This window comes from Ochotona curzoniae, unplaced genomic scaffold, assembly GCF_017591425.1.
Source record: "Ochotona curzoniae isolate NIBS_2020 unplaced genomic scaffold, NIBS_Ocur_1.0 contig_1274, whole genome shotgun sequence".
NCBI lineage: Eukaryota > Metazoa > Chordata > Mammalia > Lagomorpha > Ochotonidae > Ochotona > Ochotona curzoniae.
Window position 1 is genome coordinate 25,468,446 of NW_024465023.1, and position 24,907 is coordinate 25,493,352.

The following is a 24,907-nucleotide window of genomic DNA, read 5'->3' on the forward strand; positions in this document are numbered from 1 at the left end:
ATTTTAAAAAAACTTTTAAATATGGTTTGTGATACAATTTACTTACTAAGCAACACAAGAGAAAAATAATAATCTCAGGAATAAGAGAGTATTAAAGCTAGGCATCTACTTTTCTTTGCCATTTTCTTTAGGTCGAGATAGATGCTTCTATCAAGAAAATGAAATCACACTTTGGCAGGATGCTATTTTGCATCACGATGGTATTTCTGTTGTTTTGCATGATACTTGCCTTGAAGATGATAAAACAAGGCTATTACTGGGTTGGGGACAAGCTTGTACGTTGATATCCACAGTCTTCAGTGATATAAAACCCAGAAGACAGAATAACAAAGGGCTTTATTTGTCAATGTTTTCATGACTAAAAAAATATCATGGAATTTGTGTTAATCTGAAATGTCTTGTATACTACTAATAAATCTTCTGCCAGCATGACAGCAGTATACAAGAATTTAAAGGAAAAAAAAAAACCTGCAAAATATATAACTGATTTGCTGGCTTCTTCACACCTTACTAAAAGCAAAGAGCTGTGGCAGAGATTCCAGGTAAGACAAGAGATGAAAGCACGGTCTGTCCCAAAAAACTTCATTCCAAAAAAACCCTGCAATTATAAAATATAGTCTAGGGCTTCAACCACCCTATTAACTAATCTAGGGTTATCACTAACTAGCTGCTCATGCGCTTTTCTTTTAGATTGGGGTGGGCGCTATGAGATTAGACCTGAACATCAGTCCTGAAGACTGTTAAGACTCTTGCCATTTTGGACTTGGCACCATTTTCCTTGCACCACTTTTCCCCACCCATCTGCTGTAACCTCATGTGTGCCATACCTGACAGCCCTATCCTCTGTTACCTGTCTACCACCACATCTATCAAACCCTCGTAGCCCACCCACAACCCTATCCACCAATCCCTTGTGGCCCCGTGATACCCATAAAGACACAGCCCTGCATGCCTGTTGTTCCATCTGCTTGCTTGCTCACAAACTCTATCTTCCCTTGGAACTCCCTCCTGTCACCTTGGTAGGAGACTTCTCTCTGCCTCCACTCCTGGCCCCAAGGCCATCTTCTCAGCTGGATGAAAACCTCCTGCGTGACTCGGTGCATCTGGCATTTTGGGTTCATGGCGGCAAACTGTAAAGAGCTATCACCGAAAAGAGCTAACAGGGTCCAGTGTTAGCTAGGACCAGCAGTAGCTCAACATTTAAAAATCAGTGCCCCTTGTAAAATGGCTAGAAACACTAGAAGGCTGCAGAGGAACACACTTTGAACACTCTAAAACCTGTATCAACCATTGAAGAGAAGGTGAGAACCTGTTTGAGTTGACTAGGAACATTGGGTCTTCTAGAAGCCACACCTTCAGGAAGCAAGGGCTCTTTAAGTACTAAGATAAGAGTTTAATGCACATTTTAACTAGTAGTACTTGAGACAGAAGTAAAGGACCCACTACTCCCCTGCCAGGTACTAAGAGGGGTCAGATTTCTCATTTATCAGCAAGTCAGGGTAGGCCAGCATCCCAATCTTAGACTCCACTCTGTGGCTGCCTCTCAGAGGGCCAGCTGAAGGGAACACTTCAAAAACGAAACAGCTAAACAAACTTGCCAGCAGCACTTGACAGAGCTACACCTATTCTTCCCATTTCCAAAGCAGTGGAGAATTAATTACCAGTTCTATGGATCTATTGTAAGTATAATAGACTAAAGAGCTATCACAGACACATTTATTGTAAAAGCACAATCCCAAGAGTGTCTAGTGGAGGGCCAAAACGATTAACACAAATGCTTTGTCAGATCAAAGATAAAACCTGCACCGCCCAATTGAGGAATGAATTAGAACAGTGGGTTATCTTTCAAATTAACCAGGGCAGTTAGTGAGGAAAATTTCATGAAAGTGTAATTCTTAGCCTTTGTGAATCCACACAGCAGGCATTCTGCCAGCTGACAAGATGATGAAATTTTCATGCTTAAAAAAGCCTTCTGCCTTCTCCTTTTCCCCATTTAGATTAGCTAGTGCTTCTCTCTCTCTTTTGGTGTGTGTGTCTATTTGTTCTACTGAAGCATTTAAGAGGAAGGGGAACACATATCAATTTCTCACTGTAAAACCAAGACTTTGAAAACATCTCTAAAAAGTTCAAGTCTCTAAGCTGTTTTTAAAAATGATTTTCAAGAAATACCAGTTCAGTTTTAACTATGTACAGAGAAACCAGTAAAAACTAGGTCATGAAGTCAACTCTGAATTTAAAGCTTTCAGATGAACTCAAAAGGGGAAAATATTAAAACTTTACAACGTAACCCACATCACTGTGAGAAATATGAATTCGAAAATATCTGTTAATTCACATTAGTAAGTAAAGATTATTTAGACAACACAGAAAACAACAGGATACATTTTTTCCCCCAAAGTAAACTGATTAACAAGATGCTGTAAAAATGGCGGGTTAAGTCATTTCCCGGGACATTCCCCAGTCCATGTAGATGAGGGCCCATCTCAGTTTCTGATCCAACTTTCTGCTACTGTGCCAGTGAGGCAGCAGATGGTGGCTCAGTGCTTAGGTTCAAGCCACCCACATGGGGGACCCACATGCAGTGCCCGGCTCCTGGGTCCAGCCTCTTCCATCTGTGGTGCTGCAAGCACTTGGGGATGAAGCAGCATACAGAAAAATGATACCCTCTTTCTCTCTTACCACTCTTACTCTGCCTTTCAAATAAATAAAGACAAAGTAATTTTTTTAAAAAGGTGATTAAAAAATTATACTTTGTCAGTTCACACCTTTGTCCCTTCACTCTTGAGAACTGCATTTATTTAGGATCTACAACAATGTTCCTTGCTGGTTATTTCATACTCTGCCTACTTTCCTAAAATTTCTTCCACATGCTTTCCTTTCTTAGTGCAGGTTTTATTTTTGTATTCTTCAATGAGTCTAGTTTTAAAGTAAAAAAAAAAAAAGCCAACACTCCTACACTTAGTCCACCAACAATTTTTATGTACAATAGGCAAATAAAAGTGCCTATTTTTAAAGTTGCAACTTGTAGCAAACCATTTTGGCACTCATCTTCAGAGAATAGCCATCCAATCCTACTGTAAATATCTGGCTTCCAGTACATGTTTAAATCACTCTCCAGTTGGATTACCATCACTGTATCACACTGAAAGAACTGTAATCAGCATCCCTGCCATGCACTGTACGCTTCCCTAAGGGTGGGACCAGGAGGAAACAGATGATCTACCAATGAATGGAAACTCACAGGTACAGGAGTTTCTTCTATAAAAGCATGGACTTAGAAATTATTTGAAACATTTGCTCAACATGGGGCGAAGAAAAAAAATAATAACAAATTCATTCTCCTTCATCCAACCATATATGATTAAGATTAGAAAGCAGATAGGTTTTCCTGATTTTGAGGCCAGTCACATCAGTCTTCAAGTGTGACATTTAGCTAATTTGCTTACATTGGGCAGTAGTGAAACGGCTGATCCACACAACAAATGCTCAGGAAACCTTGTGCTACATATCTGGATCCCAACGAGTAGGTTATTTAGCTTAAGAATTCCTTAAACCACACATACAATTAGGATAGAAATCCATCTTTCAGTTAGGACATATTTTTAAATGAACAGAAAACTATTTTTCCTGCCTATTCTCAACTTAGCCAAAACATATTGTTCTTCCTTATAAAAGGAAATAGATGAATCTCCTCTAGCACTAACATTGCCATGGTGATTTTGATAGACTAAACAGAGAGAGAAGTCAGAATTCTTCCCAAGAATACTACTCGACCCGATGTGTCCTGTTTATGAGGAGCTGACCGGTTTTGATTGGACTCTTCATGCTAACCAAGGGCCTACATTTCATGTGCTGAATGTCTCATCTACTGAGGAATGCGACCCCACAGATAACCTTTATTCCAATCCAAATGTTCATTAAGTGCAGTGCAGGATTATTTACCAAAATATTTCCGTTTTTTCCCCCCAAAATGCAGTCATAATCACAATTTTAAAGTCTTCAAACATGTTCATTATTTTCAAAAACACGAATTATTCTATGGCAACGTCACAAGGCTAGAACTCTAGGCTTTCACCATTTCAATAATCTTCCACTCACTTTTTAAAGGGGAAAACAGTATCATATGTCAGCAAGCAGAAAATATCAAATAATATTGGAAAAAAGTCAGATTTTGCTTAATAAAATCTAAGCTTTCTTTTGCGGGGGGTGGGGGAGTTAAAAAAAAAAAAAACCAGTGAACTTGCAAGCCACAGGGTATTTGCTTAGAAGACAAAACGACTAAGAAAAATCAAATGAAAAACATAAATTTATTTTTATTTTACTGTCTTAAGAGAAAAAAATTCACTTATAAAATCTGATTTAAAAAAACAAAATTTTGGAATAAAACCTTTCAGATGAAGATGGCTCACTCATTATTCTGGCATTTCACTATATGTTTATAAAAATTAGGCATTCCTTTAAAAATGACAAATTTGTACTAGAAGTTAAAACGTTTATTTTGATTTCCCCAGAAGCCTTGGTGTAGAAATGATCCCAACAGTCACATACACATAAAGTACAAGATAGCAGGTGGTTTATTAAGTCACCATCCTTGACTTTGTTTCTACTTGGTAAATTTATGAAATAAGGATGCTTTCCCCTACTCTCTCTGAAAATCTGAGCGACAACTTAGTTTAACTGAAGTAACAACAAACAAAAAATTTCCTGATTATATTTTAAAATTTAATTTTCATAGAAGTGTAAAGAAAACACGTACTGAAGAAGTTATGCATGTAAATTTCATTATGGATACTTACATCATAGTACTTTTTAATGCAACGTCTAATGTCCATGACCAACTTGTTGTTCAGTTGTACCACAAAGTTCAGAGGTGAAGCCTTACAGTCGATGTTACTGCAACGATACAAACTGGGTTCCACATCGGTTCCCTATAGAGGTGGACAGACAGACAAGTAGAGCAAAGGTTATTTCAAGGCTGTAAAAGGTTTTTGTACTTAAAAATTGACACACTGTCTTTATGTGTAATCTTATTCATTCCATTGGTGAGTTTTGAACCCTATGCTTTTCAACTACTTGCCTCCCAAAGATTCCTTTAACGACACATACTTACCGTTCTCCTGTCACTATCATAATGGAACACAAAGAGGGATGAAAACCCTGAAACATTCTGTACATGTCAGGGTCTATGGATAAAAAAAAGTTCTTCTTCTAAAAAACCAGGATGTCACCTTACTGGAAATATATATATTCTTCTTATACACACTAATCAAAATTTTAAATTCATACTTATTCATTCCAAGCTTGAGCCCATATGACATTAGCTTGCTTTAATCTTGTCAACTTAATTTTAAGGATAAAGCTTAAAAGTATTGCAACACAAAAGCATTATCACTTATTATAAGATTAGAAACGTCTTCAATTTCTGAAATTTTTCCAAAAAACTGAAATGTATTTAGAAGAACCAAGTGGAAGAGCCAAAAAAAAAAAAAAAAAAAAAAAAAAGAAATTTGAAAGAATTACTATTATTAGTGGTTAAGGGAAATGTTTTGTAGTGTTTGGCTTTAAACAGAGACAAAGCAAATATGATATATAGAAAAACTGTTGGGATTTCTGCAGGATTTGTTTTCCTTCTTCATACTTAAACATCTTGGTTTCCTGTTCCAATCTGGTACATAACCCTACCCGCCATACGAAGCAACTCCAGGTGGAAGAGATTTTAGAGCTTGACATCGGCTCTTCCACAGTTAGCCCATCTGCAAGTTGTCAAGCCTCCATGCAATTAACTATCTTATTTGCAGCTGTAATGAAGCAAAACTCAAGGATTTAGCAAGTATTGCTGATCTGTGTCTGCCTCTTCCTTGCACTTGCTTCCAGAGACTGCTTTGTTTTGATTCAAAAAAATGCAAAACATCTGCTGTTTGTCCAAATTAACTTAAAATAATTACTTTTAATTTAGATAAAGGATGTCTTTTCTTTCACTTTCAAGGTTTTTCCACAGTTCTGTTGCCTACTCATTTGCCAATGGCTAGTACATGCATAACACTGCAGGAGGAGCAAGCAAATTGGCGAAGCTTCAAGTTCTGATAAGAGGTCAATGAGACATTTTTTGGCAGTACTTCTTGAGAAGAATGTCTCCCTGTGACTTGTAAAGACAGCAGGAAAGATAGCACCTTTGTTAAAAACGTGGAAAAGGGGATGTGTAAAGACAAACAAAAAGTTTGGAAACAACACTTAGTTCCCATTAACTTGATCTAAGATAGAGGAAAATATTGCTCTAAGTTTTAATAAATCGAGGTTGGAAGTAGGGAAATGCAGGTTACTAATTAAGGAATTATAATCAAAACTATATATTTTTTTAGAATTCTTAAGAGATTCCATTAGAGATTCAGGATCAAGAACCCTAGGAAGACAAAGGTAATGTTTAAGCTCGTTCAACGAACAGTTTTGAAGCAGAAATGAAGATGTGAAGGCAGAATTCCTATGATGCTAAAATCCTATGAACAGTGAAAACATTGGGGAGGGACAAGGGGGCCTTCATACCAGCTTGTCTACAAAATAAGAGTAAGAAACCAAAACAAACAACTAACCGAACCATCAAAGACATTATCATATATATTCTCAGTTCCACAAACAGGGCATGCACATTTGAATTTTTCACAGTCCTTGTATTTCTCTTCATCAGTGAGCTGTGCTGGTCCACCAAGTACAGCATCATTCTCTTCATCTTTATGGTAATGAGAAACTCTAAATTGAGTGGGATCGAGTCCTATTAATGTAAAAGAAAAACACAAATTCAGAAAAATAATATCCAGGAAAACTCCAAAGAAAGCTGTCAAAAAGAATGATTTTAAATTCATACACAGACCATTTGAACTCAAGATCACATAGACAAATGCTGTTTTTATAAGAGATTACAAACAAAACAAGATCTGTAATAACATGATGCAGAATATGCCAGTGGGCATTCACATTTAGGATCAAGTACAACTATTGAATATTCTAATTTATTTTCTTCTCGCAACATTGGAAAATGTACGTGTACTATTATGAACTACTCTTAAAATCCAAGTGTCACCATTAAAACTGAAATGAGACTAAAAACCCCATTAAAGAAGACAGGCTCACTGCCATTATAGGTCCTTGAAGTGCAGATACAACTGCTAATCCAGATTTCAATGCAGTGGTCGATTTCATTTTGGCTCAGTAGTTAACAGCATGCAGGTTGCAACCTAATTTAGTGATTAAGATGCAGTAGTAGCATGTAAAATGTAATATGGCTTTTCTTTTATGAAGGTTGAAGGAAGGATTTATTGAGAAGTGAGAAATTCAAAATATCCACAAAAGCAAAAATGGACCCAAAGAGTGTACAGGCCAAATTGTAAAAGCAAATACACCTTCCATATTCCAATGGAAAAAAACACTAGAAATCAATAAATACATAGTTTATGCTCTCTTATTTCCTCCAGTAATTTAAAGAGAAGAAATAATTTAAGGCCAATCAAATTCAATTTGCCTTGGGCATGGCCTACTTGTCAAAATTTACTTTTGCATTTATACTTACAGATAATCATTCCACGCCATGTCTCTTACAATATTTTCCTGAAAGCATCCCTCAGCAATTCCTAAAGCAATCGACTGCTGAAAACCAAGCCAGCCACCATATTTATTTTAGTTAAGACATTAAAAAGAGACAGATTAAAAAAATGTCTAAATCGATGGCTGCTTAGAAGATATATCGAGAATTCAGTGATAAAATTCTTTTGGGGCAGTTGTCAATTGATGTAATACTTATGGCTGACTCTTACATACTGGAAACATGTTGAATAAAGAATTGGATGACTGAGACAGACATGAAGTTTTGGTTTTTCAATTGACAAAATGGAGTTAGCGTCAATAACCACATGGTTTTGCTTAAATGAAATAATACATTACAAAGCCAAGTTCAATGGTGCTTATCACACAGTAAGTACTCAATACATGTCATTTAAAAGAAAAAGACAAGTGAATGAGCATCATTTAATCCATACTATACTGATTCCATGTAAAAATATATGCTCACGCTACATATGCAGGTAGTAGTTGATCTTTACAGGACACGAAGTGATAGTATATAATACAAAGAGTACACATTAAGAACAATCTGAAAAGCCGTTCTTTGTTAGTGACACAAATTACTGCAACATGTCAGCTGGTGCCAAGACTAATGCATTTTTATTTTATAAGTAACCTATCCCCTAAGTGAGAGAGCAAATTAGTGACACACTTGGGAATATACAACGGCACTTCAAAAAGTCTGTGACAAAAATAAAGCAAAAGGCAAGTTTATTTTGGTTCCAAAAGTTTGAAATAGATGAAGTTTTCTCCTAGCATGAATCTTCCCATGAGGTTTTTGAAGACTCCACACTTCGAGAGAGGCAGGGCAGAGAAAGCGAGAGACCAGAGCTGAGGGTGAGGCCCTTTTGGCAGAGAATGTGAACTGCTGTGAAGTCCTTACACACCGGTTGTGCACTCAATTGTATTCCCATAAGATCTTGTTTTTGAGATTATGAGAAAGCAGTGTCGCCTTTTCTCTGACTCTGTAATTATTAATCAAACTCTCAGGGGGAATACTAATCAAAAATAAGGAAGAAGAGAAAGAAAAAGCAACAGTTTTCTTCAAGGCAAGCTTTCTTCCTGGTCTCTAGATCAGGGAATGTAACAGCTGTGCTCTGCACACATACAAAGTTGGTAGTGCTGTGAAAAGAGGCCAAGAGGTGCTGTTTTCCAGCCCTCCTCCGAGGCATGGCTCAGTCAGCACACACACAAAGCAAGGCCACTGTGAGCACAGGCCCACTGACCACTTGCAAGCAAAATCCAAGAGCTTGCCCAACTCTGTGACAAAGCATCAGCCCTCGAGAAACGGCTACCATAAATGCCTAGTTCACAAATGAATCCGACCTTCCCAACAGTGAGTAACATAGCCAACTGGCAGCCACCCACTTCAGATTTATTTCAGACCTGAATTTTTGCAGAGGAGGGGCTTCAATCTCAATACTCTAGTGATCATAGCTGAATGCTAAGAGTTAAAAATATTATGTGAGGGGGGAAGACACTAATATATTTACAAACATCACATATACAATGAATAGCCTTTGTGTAAGTCACTGGACTACAGGAAGAATACAAAAGGGTATTTCGTAGGATGACAATTATAATTTTATCAAGCAATTCAAAGAGACCTAAATTATACCATTGTAAGAAAGTATGTGATACTGTGTTAAAAAAAAAAAAAGGTCACAGCTGGAATCATTTTTTAAAAGGTAAAAATCAAGATTTAAACAAGCACCAAACTTACTAAAGTTTCCAAATCCTCACAGAATTGGTAATAGAAGTCTATTTAAAAGTTTCAGCAGACTTAAAAGTTTTACTGTTTATACCATAACTCATTAAGGCTGGAGTGAAACATGAGAAAATGTATCTAGTGCTGCCACCTAGAGGTAGAGATTTTGAATTTTAAATTGTGCAAAATACAGCTGGTACTTGAAACTCCATTTGTAACTGTCACTCCAAAATTAAACACTGCTGTCACAAATGACCTTAAAGGCATAATCTTTATCATTACACTTGCCTTACATGCACATACACTGTATAAAAAATACTAAGCTGCTCACCATGCACTGGTAACTTAAAGGTAACCATATTAACCTGTAAGCTACAAAGCTGAATTCCAAATTCCTTACCTCTTTTAATGAGAGTTTCCTCTAAACTGCCTTAAAGAAGCAAACTGTGTGCCCATCCGAGAAAAGTAACTTACACTTACTAAACTAGTTCTCGCATGTGACTCGAATCATTTGCTCAGGCACAGAATAAAGGAAGGAGCAACCTGAATAAAGGAAGGAGCAACCTGCTCAGACTTTGCGAAACAAGCAGCTGTGCTTTCCCTACCGCTAAGCAGGGACGATGGATGCTTTATTTAACCCAATCCTGTGGCTCTGGGTGCCCAAGTCATTTGTGCTGCGGCAGAAGACACAATGGAATGAAATTAAAATACTATCATTTATAATTAGAAAATTTCTGAGATCCCATTTTATTTTGGCAACAGGATCAAAGGTCTCATGTTTCAGTAAGTATTTATAGAAAGTAACATCAGAGGGACTGGGACTGGGGTGGATGAATTCAGCAGCACTGTTTTTACTTAAGTTCAGACCACAGTCCTATTACACATTCCTAATGTGACATTCAGCACAGAATTATTTTTGGCCCATTGCACTATTTTAAATATACTAGTTTTTAGATTGTTCAGTTCTCCACAGTGTCAAGATTATTCAACTTGTTTAATCACAAAAGCTATCTGAGAGCCTAATGCATTTGGTCAGAAAATCTTCTGTCGCCAAGACAAGGGTCCCTATCAACAAAGGGCAAATAACCACAGTAAAGCCAACCGCACACACTCATCCAAGTGGGCAACAGGGAAGCCCAGAAAAGAGAAACGCTCCATGGTCGGTAGTATTCCAAAGAAGCTGCTTGCACATCACTTAAGCTGCTAGTGAAGCCGATTCCACGGAATCCTACTACATATATTGTTGTAAAATATTTCTTTAATGAAGCAACTCATTTATCTTTTTCATGGTTCTAAGCTTTCATCTACCAAGCACTTCTTAGAGGACAATACACAAGCAGAAAGTGTAGCATGGGGCCTGATGAGATAGCTTGGTGGTTAAATCCTCGACTTGCATCTGCCAAGATCCCATAAGGGTACCAGTTCATATCCCGGCTGCTCCACTTCCCTTCCAGCTTCCTGCCTGTGGCCCGGCAAAGCAGTAGAGGACGGCCCAAAGCTTTGGGACCCTGCATCCGTGTGGGAGACCAGAGAGAAGGTCCCAGCTCCTGGCTTTGGATTGGCTCAGTTTAAGCTATTCCAGCTACTTGGGGAATGAACCAGCAGATAGAAGATCATTCTGTTTCTCTTTTCTATAAATCTGCGTTTCCAATAAAAATAAATAACTCTTTAATACAGGTACACCGAGTGGTATATTGACAAAATGAAACATCAAAGGTTTTGGTATTTCTAAGAGGAATGTAGTCTAACCACAGAGATGATCCTCACAATTAAGTAGATAGGATGCAAGAAATGAAGGCACAACTTTTAAGTAATTTAAAAACCTAAGAAAATCTCATTGGTGACATGAGAAGCCATGAGGATGAACTTTATATAAAATACTTCTGCCTAACTCCGCACTGATTATCTGGGTGTGTGGTTATGAACATTAATGAAGTTGTTTAGTTAGGTTTTGCATATTTTTCTTGTGTGCATGCAAGAAAAGGCACTCAGTGAGTACTCAATACATCGGGTAGTTGCTTGTTTCCAAAACAGATTGAATCTCAACTGAACATCATAGACCTCCTTAGAGAAGTACACACCACCAAGCAGGAAGTACGAAGAACATAGAAAATGAGATAAATCAACCCTAAGTATGGTCCAGTCTTTGATCTAACCAGAAATTCAAAGGAAATACTGAGCACAGAAAAAGGCGCTAAAGGCTACCGCTAGGATCTGATCAGCAAACTTCACAAAGGGGAAATTTGCTAGGACAAGAGAATTGTAAAAGGACTCTCAATGAAACTGTTAGATAAACTTTGAAAATCGGATACTGATTTTTCTATCAAGTCTGCCTTTCACAACAATAATCCACGCCCTAATAATTGGTGGAAAGTTTCTCCATATTGTAAAAGAAATAACTGCCTAACCCTGGGATTAAACAAACGCTGAAGGGTTGTACTGTCCTGCTCCAAAAAATTCTTCAACAGAAAAAAAAAAAAAATGCATGTGGCGTAGTACCCTGATGACCTCACTCTAGTTTTTAATACCCTTGACAATATCCCTGAGAAATAACTTCAGCTTACTTAATTAGATCTGTAGGACTAGGAAGGGGGAAAAAACACCCTCAGGAACATCGGCTTTCTGAATTTCAAAAATGAGAAAACAACGTCCATTTATGGAGAAAGAATATATGACAAGAATGGAGCTGGCACTGTGCAGCATGTTAAGACACCACCCATGTGACAGCAGCACTTCACATGAGCACTGGCTCAATTCCACGCTGCTGAACTTTGGATGCAGTGTCTTGCTAATGCACCTGGGAAAGCAGAAAAGGGTCCAAGTGCTTGGATCCCTGCCAGCTAAGCGAGAGATGTGGCTGGAGCTCCTGGCTCCTGGCTTCAGCCTGGCAAAGTCCCAGTGGCTGTAAACATTTGGGAGAGTGAACCAGTAGACAGAAGGTATCTATCACCCTCTTCTAACTCTGCCTTTCAAATCAATACATCTTTTTTTTTATATAATTAAAGAAAGAAAAGAATAGATCAAATGCCGTTTCTCAAAACAAAGCCTCTTTGAACACAGGATGTAGGCAGATGCAGGGGGAACAGGAACGTCCCTAACAACCCGCCCTTTTAGAAGCAAATTACTATTTATTTAACAAATCCGTTTCCTCAGATTTTATTTTGTTTCTGTAAGTCTTATCTTGATTTGTTCTTGAGATGCTATTTTGGTCTTACATTATTTGAAAGGCACAAAGAGAAGAAGCAACCTCCCACACTTAGGCTCACTCTCTGAAGTCTCCCACAAAGGTAGCAGGGACAGGACCACCTGAGCCATCACTGCCAGGAGACACCGCGTCAGGAAACAGGAGTGAGGGGCGAGCCAGGAGCACTGTGCCAGATGCCTGCCCCATCTTATTTTTAGTAACAACCGAATCAGTGCTTTGGAAGAAATGGGGGAACCTAGGGTCCACCACTTGAATCTTTTCCTGGATTACATATGTGTGTATATATATGTGTGTGTGTGTGTATACATATACACATATATGAATATATTCACATACATGTAATACATTTTATGTATCTATGCACTACGTTGCAGTTAGACTTCATTTATTGTGTCATTTCTGCAGGCTTCAAAATCTTGATGACTGGCTTTTTGGTGTACTTAATTTTTAAAAACCCCATCTTTAAAAAAAACTGATCTCATTTAAATAATTTGAAACATTTTCATTTTTCATTAGAAACTCCAAGTGTTGTTACAAGGCCGGAAATATGAATTGTTAGTCTGAAGAAACTATTCTAAATCTGCTCTGGTTTGGTTCAATGTTCTCAAATATCTCCTGGCTTCCATTAGGTGAGGAGTGCCATGGATGGCCTAAACTATCCTGGGCCAGCGACACAGAAACAAACTCCGGAGTACGCACCTTGCAGGGACGCGGATGTAAGGCCCTGCAGTAGATGCCCACAAACTCCCTGAAGTGCCACCTGCGCTGGCTCACACAGCACCAGCTCCCTCTGCAGAGGCCCCGGCGCCGGCCCAGGTTCCAGCTCTGCCTCCTGTGCTTCCTTACAGACTGCAAGAAGTAGACAGTAGTGGAAACAGGCCTCTCCATATCCATTTCTATTACTCAGCTGTAGAAATCCTCTCTGGAGTCCTCAACTGCAAATGGTCCTGCTTCCCCTGAATGCTGATAGTGCTTCATTTTATCGCTTTAGGGAGAGGCACTGCATTGTCCTCTAGACTTCTCCCCAACAGTGACATCAACTACACCACTGGATTAAAACTGAACGACACACCCAGAGCAGAGCCCCCTTGGATCCGTCACAGTGCCTATTATAAGGCCAGGTACAACAGGGTTAACATTCATTTGCTCAGCGAATGTGAAACTAGAGTAGGCTGATAGCCTGAGTCACTGCATCACATGCTAGAAGGGAACTGGACTTTTTAAGATGCAGCTCTTAGGGCCCAGTGCGATAGCCTAGTGACTAAATCCTTGCCTTGAACATGCCATGATACTATACGGGTGCCGGTTCATGTCCCGGCTGCTCCACTTCCCATCCAGCTTCCTGCTTGAGGACTGGGAAGGCAGCAAAGGATGGTCCAAAGCCTTGGGACCTTGCACCCATGTGGGAGACCTGGAAGACCCAGAAGAAGCTCTTGGCTCTGGCTTCAGATCAGCCCTTGCAGTCACTTGGGGAGTGAACCAGTGGACAGAAGATCTTCCTCTCTGTCTCTCCTTCTCTCTGTATATCTGCCTTTCCAACAACAACAAAAGAAAAGTGCTGTTAAACAAAAAAAAGGCCATTGTTAGCAAGCAATGCGCTGAGAAAACCTCGCTTACCACCCTACTGGGTATCTGATGCTAGTTTTTCAATCTTACTATTGATTACGGTTTAAAATTTAATATTTAATATTTGGAAAGAGGGTTATTTATGTACATTTTCTAAGAACCTAAATGAATGAATTATTCAAGGCACCTACTGCTGTCATCATTGTACTGACAACTGATTCTTTACTCTCTCTGCTTCACTTTTTTTTTTTTTGAAGATTCATTTATTTTTATTGGAAAGGCAGAGTTACAAAGAGAGAAGAAAAGACAGACATCCATGGGTGTAGCTATCTAAGGATTAGAACAGCTGGGTCTTGAATTGGCACACACACATGGTACACCAAGTGGAGGCTTCACTTGCTGTACCACTGCACTGGCCCCTCCACTATCTTTTTGTAGGTGTATACTTCCATGTCTTCCCAGAGAACCCTCCAACGTCAGTTAGCTCACTGTTACAACTGGTTCTTACATAGAAAAACCACCCTCTGTAACTTGAGCTACTATAAGTAAATTTTGAAAGATTTATTATTTACTTATTAATTTGACTACATCCTTCCCCCAAACAGCTGTAAAGGCCAGGGCTGGGAAAGGCTAGTCAGGAGCCTGGAACTCTAACCGCCTCTAGCACAAGGGCACACTAGCAGGAGGCTGGATGGGAAACGAAGCGGCAGCAGCAAGGGACACAAAGGTGCTCCCATATGGGATGCAGGCATCACAGGTGGTGGCTTAACCTGCTGTTCCACAAGACTGGCTCGCAGGCAATCTTAAAGAAAGGAAACTTTCAGTTCGTAATTTAACCCAAGAAGACAATAGATTAAGTATGCTGTCTAACTTGACCTCTTAGTTTCAGAGGTTAAATTCCCATGTTCTTCAAACATCAATAATTTCTTAGTACCAATGAAAAAAGTGTTCAGATTGCCAAATGCCTGACATTTTATTACTAGTGAAATATAATGCATAACTACAGATACAAATCATTGCTCCCTGAAAGAAAGATATTATATCTATACAATTCTAAACGACACTTTATATACACATACACATATATGTAATTCTAAGTATTATTATGCATGAAATGGAAATTCATTAAATGAAATTGAGGAATGAATGTCAGGCTATTCTCATCACTTGCCCAGTTTGGTAGGTTAGAAGACTATTTGGATGTTTTAGCACACTGTGAATATTCTATCCACAGTCTATAGAGAGCTTTCATCAGAACAAGAAAGAAAAAAATCTATAGTCTAGGGAACAAAAGCTAAGAGCTCCAAGTTTCACTGGCCATGTTTCCCAGGGCGCTATTGTATAAGAAGAGAAATATTGTATTTTTTTTTCCTATTCACAGATGGAAAAAGAGCAAAATTTGGCTTTATTTAAGCCCAATAGCAATAATCTTGCATGGGTTTAAAAAAAAATGATACACATTTCACTGTGGGATAATGAGGATCATTAGTTATTAGAGAGAAGAAATTATTCTCTTTGAATTCAACAGACTTATTCATTCACTTATTTAATAGACTATCCTATCTCCTTTTCGACAAAATGGCCTTCCCAATTGGCAATCCAGGTCGTCCAACATGCCACCAGACAGACTTCACGAGGCGTCCTGACAGGGAGAAACAGACTTTCCAAAAGGAAGCCACAGCATAAAGCCAACACTTGATGCTTGCCTTTCATTTCAAGGAAAGCAGGATAAAAGCAATAGAAAAAGAAAAAGGTAGTTGAAAAATACAGCTGCTCTCCACAAGAGCCTTAAAAATAAAAAATCATGAACTTAATAATTTTCCTAAATGAAATTATGCCATTATTCCTGATCTCTTTGTGCTAACTAAAAGGACAAAGTATCAAACTTCACTGAAGTTTCCACACTGTAATACATTTCATTAATCAAAGATAAAAACTACATTAAAAGCAAGAGAATTCTTTTCCATCTGTGATTAGGCAGTTGGAGGGCTTGTATTTTATGTATACATTTGTACACTTCAACTTATTGAACACTGTCAGTTCACTAACTGCAGTTTTTTTTTTTTAACATAAAGAAAACAGATTTGGAAACTTAAAAACAAATTACAGTAATTTTATGCCTACAGCTTGCACCTCTTAGAAACCACGTACCCCTTACACTCCCCTTACTCTGTCACCACTTCCCCGTCTCCTCCCTCCTACTCTCTAAAACCACAGGTTCCGGAGAAGTGATAACCAGGGCGCGAAGCTCCTGGTGAACAGCCGCCCGAATTTCTCCCTTGGAGTGCAGGAATAAAGGGTGCAGATAAAAATGCAGCTCTTGTATAGGGCAGGGGGCAAATGCCTGCAGAGATCTGCCTGGCGAGCTTCAGTGTTTCCCACAGACTATGATGGGCACTTCCAGGCCTGCTTTTCATTAATGCTGAGCCTCCTATAAGAAAACAGGGACAGACAAAAGACTGAAAGATTTCTAACTAATGCAGGTTGATATGGCAGGGGCAGGGTGGGAGAACAGGATGAGCAGGGGAGGAGGGGGACTACCCAATGATGACAACTTCACAGACCCTCAGTATAAAGACTACTTGGTGGGGCCCGGCGGCATGGCCTAGCGGCTAAAGTCCTTGCCTTGAACGTGCCGGGATCCCATATGGGTGTCGGTTCTAATCTTGGCAGCTCCACTTCCCATCCAGCTCCCTGCTTGTGGCCTGGGCAAGCAGTCGAGGAAGGCCCAAAGCTTTGGGACCCTGTACCCCTGTGGAATACCCGGAAGAAGTTCCTGGATCCTGGTTCCTGGCTTTGGATTAGCATAGCATCGGCTGTTGCGCTCACTCGGGGAGTGAATCATCGGACAGAAGATCTTCCTCTCTGTCTCTCCTCCTCTCTGTATATCTGACTTTCCAATAAATAAATAAATCTTAAAAAAAAAAAAACTACTCGGTGGCAGAAGATACAAACAAAACAGTGCAGCTATGTAAGGGTGCAGCAGGAGCTTCCCAACGGCAAAACGCGTAGGTCCATCTAGGCTGAAAGACACCAGAAACCGGCTGCCCAGCACTGCATCCACACTGAACTGGCCGCGCCTAGGAAGCCTGTAGGCGTAGGGTGGGGAAGATGTGGACATGGCAGACCCACGTGTGAGCCTTGAAGGGCTTCCTCTGTACACTTGTGACTGCAGAGCAATTGGACACAGCCTGAAACTCCCAAGGGCAGGAGCCACTCCTCTAGTATTGAACTCACAAGGCAAGTCTATGACTATAAGGTAGCCAGAATTATGATCAAGCATCTCTAAGCAGATGAAATGCTCCCCACTGTTTATCAGCCAAAATCCTTCTATCACCCTTGGTACCAACAACATCAATCCAGTCCTTCTTGATATGACCTAGCCTTAAGGTACATGAATGGGCAGCAGGTCTGTGCATGCAGGCAAGTTCCCAGTTTACCCTTTATTGCCCCGCTTCCTGGCTAAAATACAAGGCTCTACATGACTCTCTTCAAGGCCTCTCCAGACATGGAACTTGTACCATCTGTCTTTCATCAGTGCTGACCATGAAGAAAACAAAACCAAGAGGAGACAGGACAGTGGTTTATCTTTACATTAGATTCTTGGTTATACAGAAGGAAAAACAAAGTTTTCATGGCTGAGTAGTATTCCAAGTAGACGTACCACCGTTTCTTTATCTACTGCGCATCTTTAGACAGGCATCTAGGTTGTTTCCATATCTTTCCTATTATAGATTGTGCTGCTATAAATATACGATTACAGATGCCTTTCTTATATGCAGACTTCATTTCTTTCAGATATATTCCCAGAAGTGGGATAGCTGGGTCATACGGCAGATCAATTTTCAGTTCTCTTAACACTCTCCATACTGACTTCCATAGGGGTTGTACTAGCCTACACTCCCACCAACAATGAAAGAGGGTACCTTTCTCCCCACATCCACACCAGCAGGTGTTAGTAGCAGAGACTATTATGCTCAGTGAAACAAGTCAATCCCAAAAGGACACATATCATACGCTCTCTGATATAAGGCAACCTTCATGCAAAATATGAGATCAATAGCCCTTTCAATACTGTTTTTGCTACATCTCAGTTTGATATTTTTTCTTTTTATTCACTCCAAAAAAGTTTTTGTTTTTCTTATTTTTTCTTATTAATTTCCTCACTGACTCATAGATCACACAATAGTATTGTTTGCTTCAGGAAGGTCTGATTTTCTTTTTCATTTCTTCAGCAACACACTAGTCATTCAAAAGCATGTTAATTAACTTCATGTTGTTGTAAATTTCTTATTTTTCTCTGTTGATTTGTTTTACGGCTTTTCATTTAAAGGGATGTGTAGTAACTGTGTAGTAGAGACTATCACATCCAAATGTGAGGATGCAGTGCAGTGTGCATCTCTACTTCCAATCAAAGATGGACTCCCAATGACACTGTTAAATATATTCTGACAGTAGGATGTTGGGACTCTGCCATTGTCCACGCTTGCAATGTCAGAATGCACTTAAATAGCAGGATGATGAACTTAGGATTGATTGTGAAGGTCTATACTATTATAACGACATGGGAGAAAACCCGGGGGGGGGGGGTCTGGGGAGGGGAAATATAGGGATAATAAAATTTATTAATTTCTTAAGAACTGAAACTTAAATCAGAGTTGGGTTAATATCCAATCACAGCCGCCTACTAGTTACATGGTAAGACCAAGCCAGTTAGTGACTTCTCAAATGGGCTTTCTTCCTCATTAAATGGAGTTAATGCAACATATCCTCATGAGGCTGCTGCAAAGGGTGAATAAGAAAACATGCAAAGAAACAGTATTCAACAGAGTAAGACATCAATAAAGGCTGTGGGGAATGAAACTTCAAGATACTGTCTCCTCCATCAAGCTCAAGATTTATAAATACAACTTAGAGAATACATTATTATGATTATTTTGATAGCAGAATTTTATCTAACTATATTTTGCTTAGGCAAATGTCAAAAATAGGTTCCCACTATGAGAACAGGCACTGATGAAATAGTGGGGATGGGGATGGCAGGGAGATCAAAAACACACAACAGGGGAAGAATGGAAAATATATGACATGATAGGCACCAATAGAAAACCCAATCTCATTCCAAAAATGCATGCAGTATCTGCACACCCCACGCTGTAGGAGTACGGATATATGTTTGCTGAAACCTAACTGGAGGATGGGAACTGGCTACCACTCACTGGCCCTGTCCCTGACCCCAGGTCCTCTGTTGAGCATGCCAATTGTCCACTACTACAACTCTATTCCATGACTCATGGACCTGAGAGCTGTGGATGCAGACCAAGAAACCAACTCCAGGCTCCTAAGATGCTGTAGACAGAGCTTTTTATTTAAAGGCGAGAGAAGATTCCATGAAATGGAATAGAATAAGCAATGCCATATTTAGGGGACATGTAGAGATGAGAGTATGAAAAGAGGCTGGAAAGTGAGACAGTCTGTAACTGACAAAGAGTCAATGAGATGCTAATAGCACTGGGCCTTGACTAAAACAGAGTGAGTCATCTCCTAAGAACTTTATTACACAGTACTCTCATCTTTGCTTACGACAGAAAATAGCAAGTGTTCTTAGAAGCAATGCAACCATTTATATGCTAGTTGCCTAGAAATGAAATCATGGCTGATTATGAAACATATTTCTAAGCAAAAGATGACAATAATAGGGAGGACACAGCAAAAAATCAAGGCAACGCAGAAGTGTCAGGATTGGCCAGTACCTCATAAGGATGAGAAATTAGGAGGAAGCCAAGTCTTGAGGGGATAATAGCAAGTCCACTGTTAGAAGAACTTAAAATAGGATATTCACAGGAAATCAAGTAATTAACAATTTTTATGTTAAAAGTCTTGTTTTCGTACAAGAAAACACCTTAAAGACCAACAAAGGAACCAAAAAGCAGCATAATATCAGACTCCTTAAAAACAGAGGTTCAATAACTAAAGCAGTAAATACATAATCTCAATCTTCTCTTAATCCTTTTTCTTTCCTTCCTTGTCTGTCCTTAGCGGCTGAGAGCCAACTATGGAGCAAGCACATGGTTAAGAGGTACTTAGACAACACTGTACAGGTGGCACTCACAGTCTATGAAAGGAGACAGTGGCCACACAACCCAAAAATGGATATCAAACTACAACAAAGGTGCCAGGCACAAATCTGCGCCCACCAAAAGGGATGCTGATGGTTGAAGCAGGTCAGTGCATGTTGCTGTGACTCTGTTAAGGGTCTATGTGAGCATGAGACACTTACCTAACCAGGTGGCAATTAGGACAGCGTCAATTCCATCTATGGGCTCACAGATCCGGGCCACTACAGGGTGCACCTGCTGGGCCAGGTAGTACTGCGTGTCGATACTTAAATTGGTCAGTTTTTGCAGTTGCTCAGGAGCATAGGCCCTCTGACTGGCAGTGAGGTTGGAGCCATCCTAAAAGATGAAAAAGTTACACATAAATCAATCACACACGGTTGGCCAGACAAAGCAAAGACAACACACTATATGTGTTCAATTTCAAGTACAATGAGCCTACTGGTGAATATTTTATATACTTGAATATCTATGAACAGGAAGATGTAGAAGAATCTCACAATCCCAACCTTACCCACTGTCGAGAGCATAAATACCACATGGTACGATGTTCTACTTTTTGTCAAGACAGGAGGAGGTATGTCCCATTGACTGGTTGATTCCCCAAATGTGAGCAGCATTCACTGTGTCTGGGCTCCCTCTATCTAATCATGCGCAAAAGATAAAATGCGTCTTCAACTTGTTGTCTCCTGTTCTGGATGAATTTTATATCTGTTTTACAAATTCGAGGATTTTTGGTTTTGTTTTTACTTATTATCGCCACCAATAGAGAAACACAAACTTAGGCTAACGTGAGGTAGTATTTTCCATCTTCCTTTACAAAAGTCTATTCACTTTCATTTATTTAAAAAGCAAGGAAAGAGAACTATCTTCCATCTGCTACTTCACCCCCAAATGACCACCACAGTCAAGACTGGGCCCAACTCAAACCAGATGCCTGGAATGCAGTCCAGGTCTCTCATGTGAGTATAAGGGAACTCAAGGTCTTGAATCATTACCTCTGTCTTCCCAGGCTGCATATTAGTAGGAAGCTGGCTTTGGAAGCATGCAGCAGCTGGGACAATAACTATGCATTTCAATATGGATGTCCTAAGTAGCAGCCTTAGTGTGCCATATTATTTTCCTCCTTTTAAGATTAATTACTTAGTAATAGGGAGCCAGTCCACAAATACTGGTTCACTCTCCCACTGCCCACAACAGCCAGGGCTGAATCAGACCAAATCAAGTAACAGAAAACTCAATCCAGGTCTCCTACTTCAGTAGCAGGGACCCAAGAAGTTGAGTCATCATCCGTTGCATGGAATGCACTATCAAAGAAGCTCCAATCAGAAGCAGGGATGGAACTTGAACACAGGCACTCCCATTTGGGATGGGGGCTACATAAGCAGTATTTTACCTGCTACATCAAATGGCCCCAAACCCAGAAAGACTTTTAAAGGAATGAAAGTACTGAAATGTATGGATAATGCTTTTATTTTGTTCATTTCCTCAAGTGAGAATTTTAATCACAGCATCATTTCAAATACGCTGGGGTTAATATTTTCAATGAGAGCTCTAAGATTTAATCAAGAGCAGAAGAGCAAAGGCAAATGGAATAAACCCAAGCAATATTGACTTACAAGTACCATATGAGAGGTAAGAACCAAAATAATGCAGGACATTGATAGAGTAGCAATGCTCTAGAAACTAAAGACTTCTCAACGTGGTCACTGGAATAAAAGGCCTGCTGTATCACATTATTTACCTGACTTTACTTAAAGGGAAAGAAGGTGCGCTAGAGAGCTACTTTCCAAAGGGTTCTTTTTTATCCCATAAAAGTAAAAGGTGTGGGAGCGAGAGGCCAGCCACAGCAGTTAAAATGCCCACACCTCATGATGGGGCGCCTGGATGCACTCCCAGTCCAGGCTTTGAACTTCGGCTTCCTGCTAATGCACATGCTGTGGGCAGCAGAGATGGCTCAAGTAGTTGGGTTCCTGCCCACCCAATGAGAAACCTGGATTACATTCCTGGCTCCCAGTTCTGGCCTTAGTCAGACCCTGGCTGTTGTGGGCATCTGGGGAGTGAAATAGCAGATGGGAATTCTTTGTCTTTCGACATAACAAATAAACTTAAGAAATTAAAAACAGAGGTTGCCACTGTGGCACAATGGGTTCAGCTACCACTGGTCCTATTGGCAGCCCACAGAGAGGTGCCAACTTGGGGCTGGACCACTCTACTTCCGATGTAGCTCCCTACTAAGGACCCTGGGGCACTAGTACATGATGGCCCAGGGACTTGGGCCCCTGCCACAGGGATGGGAGAGCAGCACGCAGTTCTGGATTCCTGGCTTCAGACCAACCCTTGCTGTTGTGGTCATTTAGGGAGTGAACTAAAGAGTGAAAAATGTCGCTGCTACTCTCCTTTCACATAATAAGTCCTTACAAAGGAGGGAAAAACAAAACAAAACACAAAGAAAATTTGTGAAATTCTATAGAACTGACCCAAGTCCAGGTCTTTGAATCAAAGTCAACATGCTACGGAACCAACATCCAACAACTCACTTCACATTTCCTCTCCTCTCAAACAACAGAATTTAATATTCAGACTACTAAATTATAACTATTCACAGTGCTCAGCTGTTCTGCAGAACTGATTATAATGTGAATCCGATTCTTTCATCTCTGCTCCAGTCAGTCCTTTGTCGGCTCAGCACCCAGCCCAAAGCAGAGGCGATCTTCTACACTTCTCTGCCAGAGACAGCGGAAAGGGCTTCACTCTCTGGCTAGGTTCCTTACAGACACAAACCAGGTCTGCATTTCAAATAGGGTTTACCTGTTCAAAAGCGTTAATGACATACCCAGAAACAAAGCAAAACCACAGATTACAATACTTGTTTACTGTTATTTGGTAGGGGTTCACAACACATAAAGAAGTTGGCAGAATTAATCAGGTTTAATTGCTGTCCTTCTACAAGCTTGAACTGTCAGATGACAGTAAGGCAAAAAGCAATAAAAACAGTGTGAAAAAAAATTACTGGGCAGCATCTTCATGCACACAGCTGTATTCAGATTACCTCCTAAAAACCATGAAATCTGATTGATTTAAACAAGTGTGACTTTTGGAAAATACAGTTTATCCTTAATATTATAGCAATACTGAGCTTAATTTTGAATAGTGAACTAAAGTCAAAAGCACACACACACACACAAAAACTTTGAAAAGCATCTGAGTTACCTTTCAATATATCATTAGAAGGGCCAGCAATGCACATTTTAAAAAAACTGAAAATTTGACCATATTTTCAGTTTAAAATGTTTCTATTAAAAAAAGGAACTTTTTATTTTAATTGGAAAGGTAGATATATAGAGAGAAGGAAAGGCAGAGAAAGATATTCTGCCCTCAGTTTCATTCCCCAAGTGACCAAATGGGTCACAGCTGAGCCGATCCGAAGTCAGGCACCAAGAACTTCTTCCAAGTCTCAGTGCAGGTGCAGGGTCCCAAGGCTTTGGGCTGTCCTCTACTGCTTTCCCAGGCCACAAGCAGGGAGCTAAGTGAGAGTGTAACAGCCAGGACACAAATTGGCACCCATATGGGATCCCAGCAGATGCAAGGCTATTGTGTTAGGCCCAAGAATCTTTATTTAAAAACCTCAAACAAAAAACTACTCTTTGGGCTGGTGTGATGGTTCAAATGCCTAATTATCCACTTTCAAACGTCAACATCCCATATGGGTGCCAGTTCGTGTTTCCGCCGCTCTACTTCCCATTGAGCTCCCTGAGGAAAGCACTGGAGGACGGCCCAAAGCCTTGGGAGTCTGCACCCATGTGGGAGAGCTGGAAAGAAGCTCCTGGCTCCTGGCTTCGGATCAGCTCAGCTCTGCCCATTGTGGCCATTTGGGGAGTGAACTAGCAGATGAAAGATGCTTCTGTCTGTCTTCTCTGTTAATATGCCTAACAAAATATATATATGTTTATATATTTTAAAAAAAAACTCTTTTGAAACACTGACTAAAACATATTAAGGTATTTGAAAAAGCTAAATTCAAACATGGCTAAATTTAAAAAAAAAAACTGGTTATATAACAAGTTTCACTATTCTATATTGGAAAAACACGTAAGACTCGAAGGCCTAATTCTTAAATCTGAGCAAGACTCTGTGGTATATGTAAGAATAGGTGGAATAGCTGGCCTTCTGAAAAGTGCCCATGCAGAAAGCAATGAATCTCAGAGTATGTACTTCAGACAATCAAGGGCAATCAACGCACTTGAAATTACAGGGGCCTGCCGCCTTGTGGTACAGCATGTTAAGCTACTATCTGTGATTCTAGCAACCCATATACGCACTGGGTCATGTCCTCACTGCTCCAGTTTTGATCCAGCTCCATGTTAATGGCTTGGAAAAAGCATCGAAAGATGGTGCAAGTGTGCCATTCCTGCTACCCATGTGGGAGACCTGGATGAGACTCCTGACTTGAACTGGGCCCAGCCCTGCCAGCTACGCCCATCTAGAGAATGAATCAACTGACTAAGGGTCTCTCTGTATTTCCTTGTATGAAACTCTTTCAAATAAAAACAAATCGTTAAAAATAAATGAAATTACATAATAATTATTTCTAGGAGGCCAACAAGAGAAATTTGAACACTTTAAAAATATTTATTTGTTCTCATTTTAAAGGTAGAGTTACACAGAGAAAAGGAGAGTCTGAGTGATCTTCTAACTGCT

The 24,907-nt window shown here is 39.8% G+C and overlaps 1 protein-coding gene across 3 annotated transcripts in view; it reads right to left on the minus strand.

Annotated features, from left to right (window-relative positions):
* The window catches only part of POLA1 (DNA polymerase alpha 1, catalytic subunit), a 288,880-nt gene that overhangs the window by 136,227 nt on the left and 127,746 nt on the right, over positions 1 to 24,907 (minus strand). For all 3 annotated transcript variants that reach the window (XM_041000162.1, XM_041000145.1, XM_041000155.1), the window contains 3 exons: positions 20,371 to 20,545; positions 6,588 to 6,766; positions 4,797 to 4,928 (listed from right to left, as the gene is read on the minus strand). In XM_041000162.1, the coding sequence (XP_040856096.1) occupies positions 4,797 to 4,928; positions 6,588 to 6,766; positions 20,371 to 20,545 (486 nt within the window). The remainder of the gene's footprint in view (positions 1 to 4,796; positions 4,929 to 6,587; positions 6,767 to 20,370; positions 20,546 to 24,907) is intronic.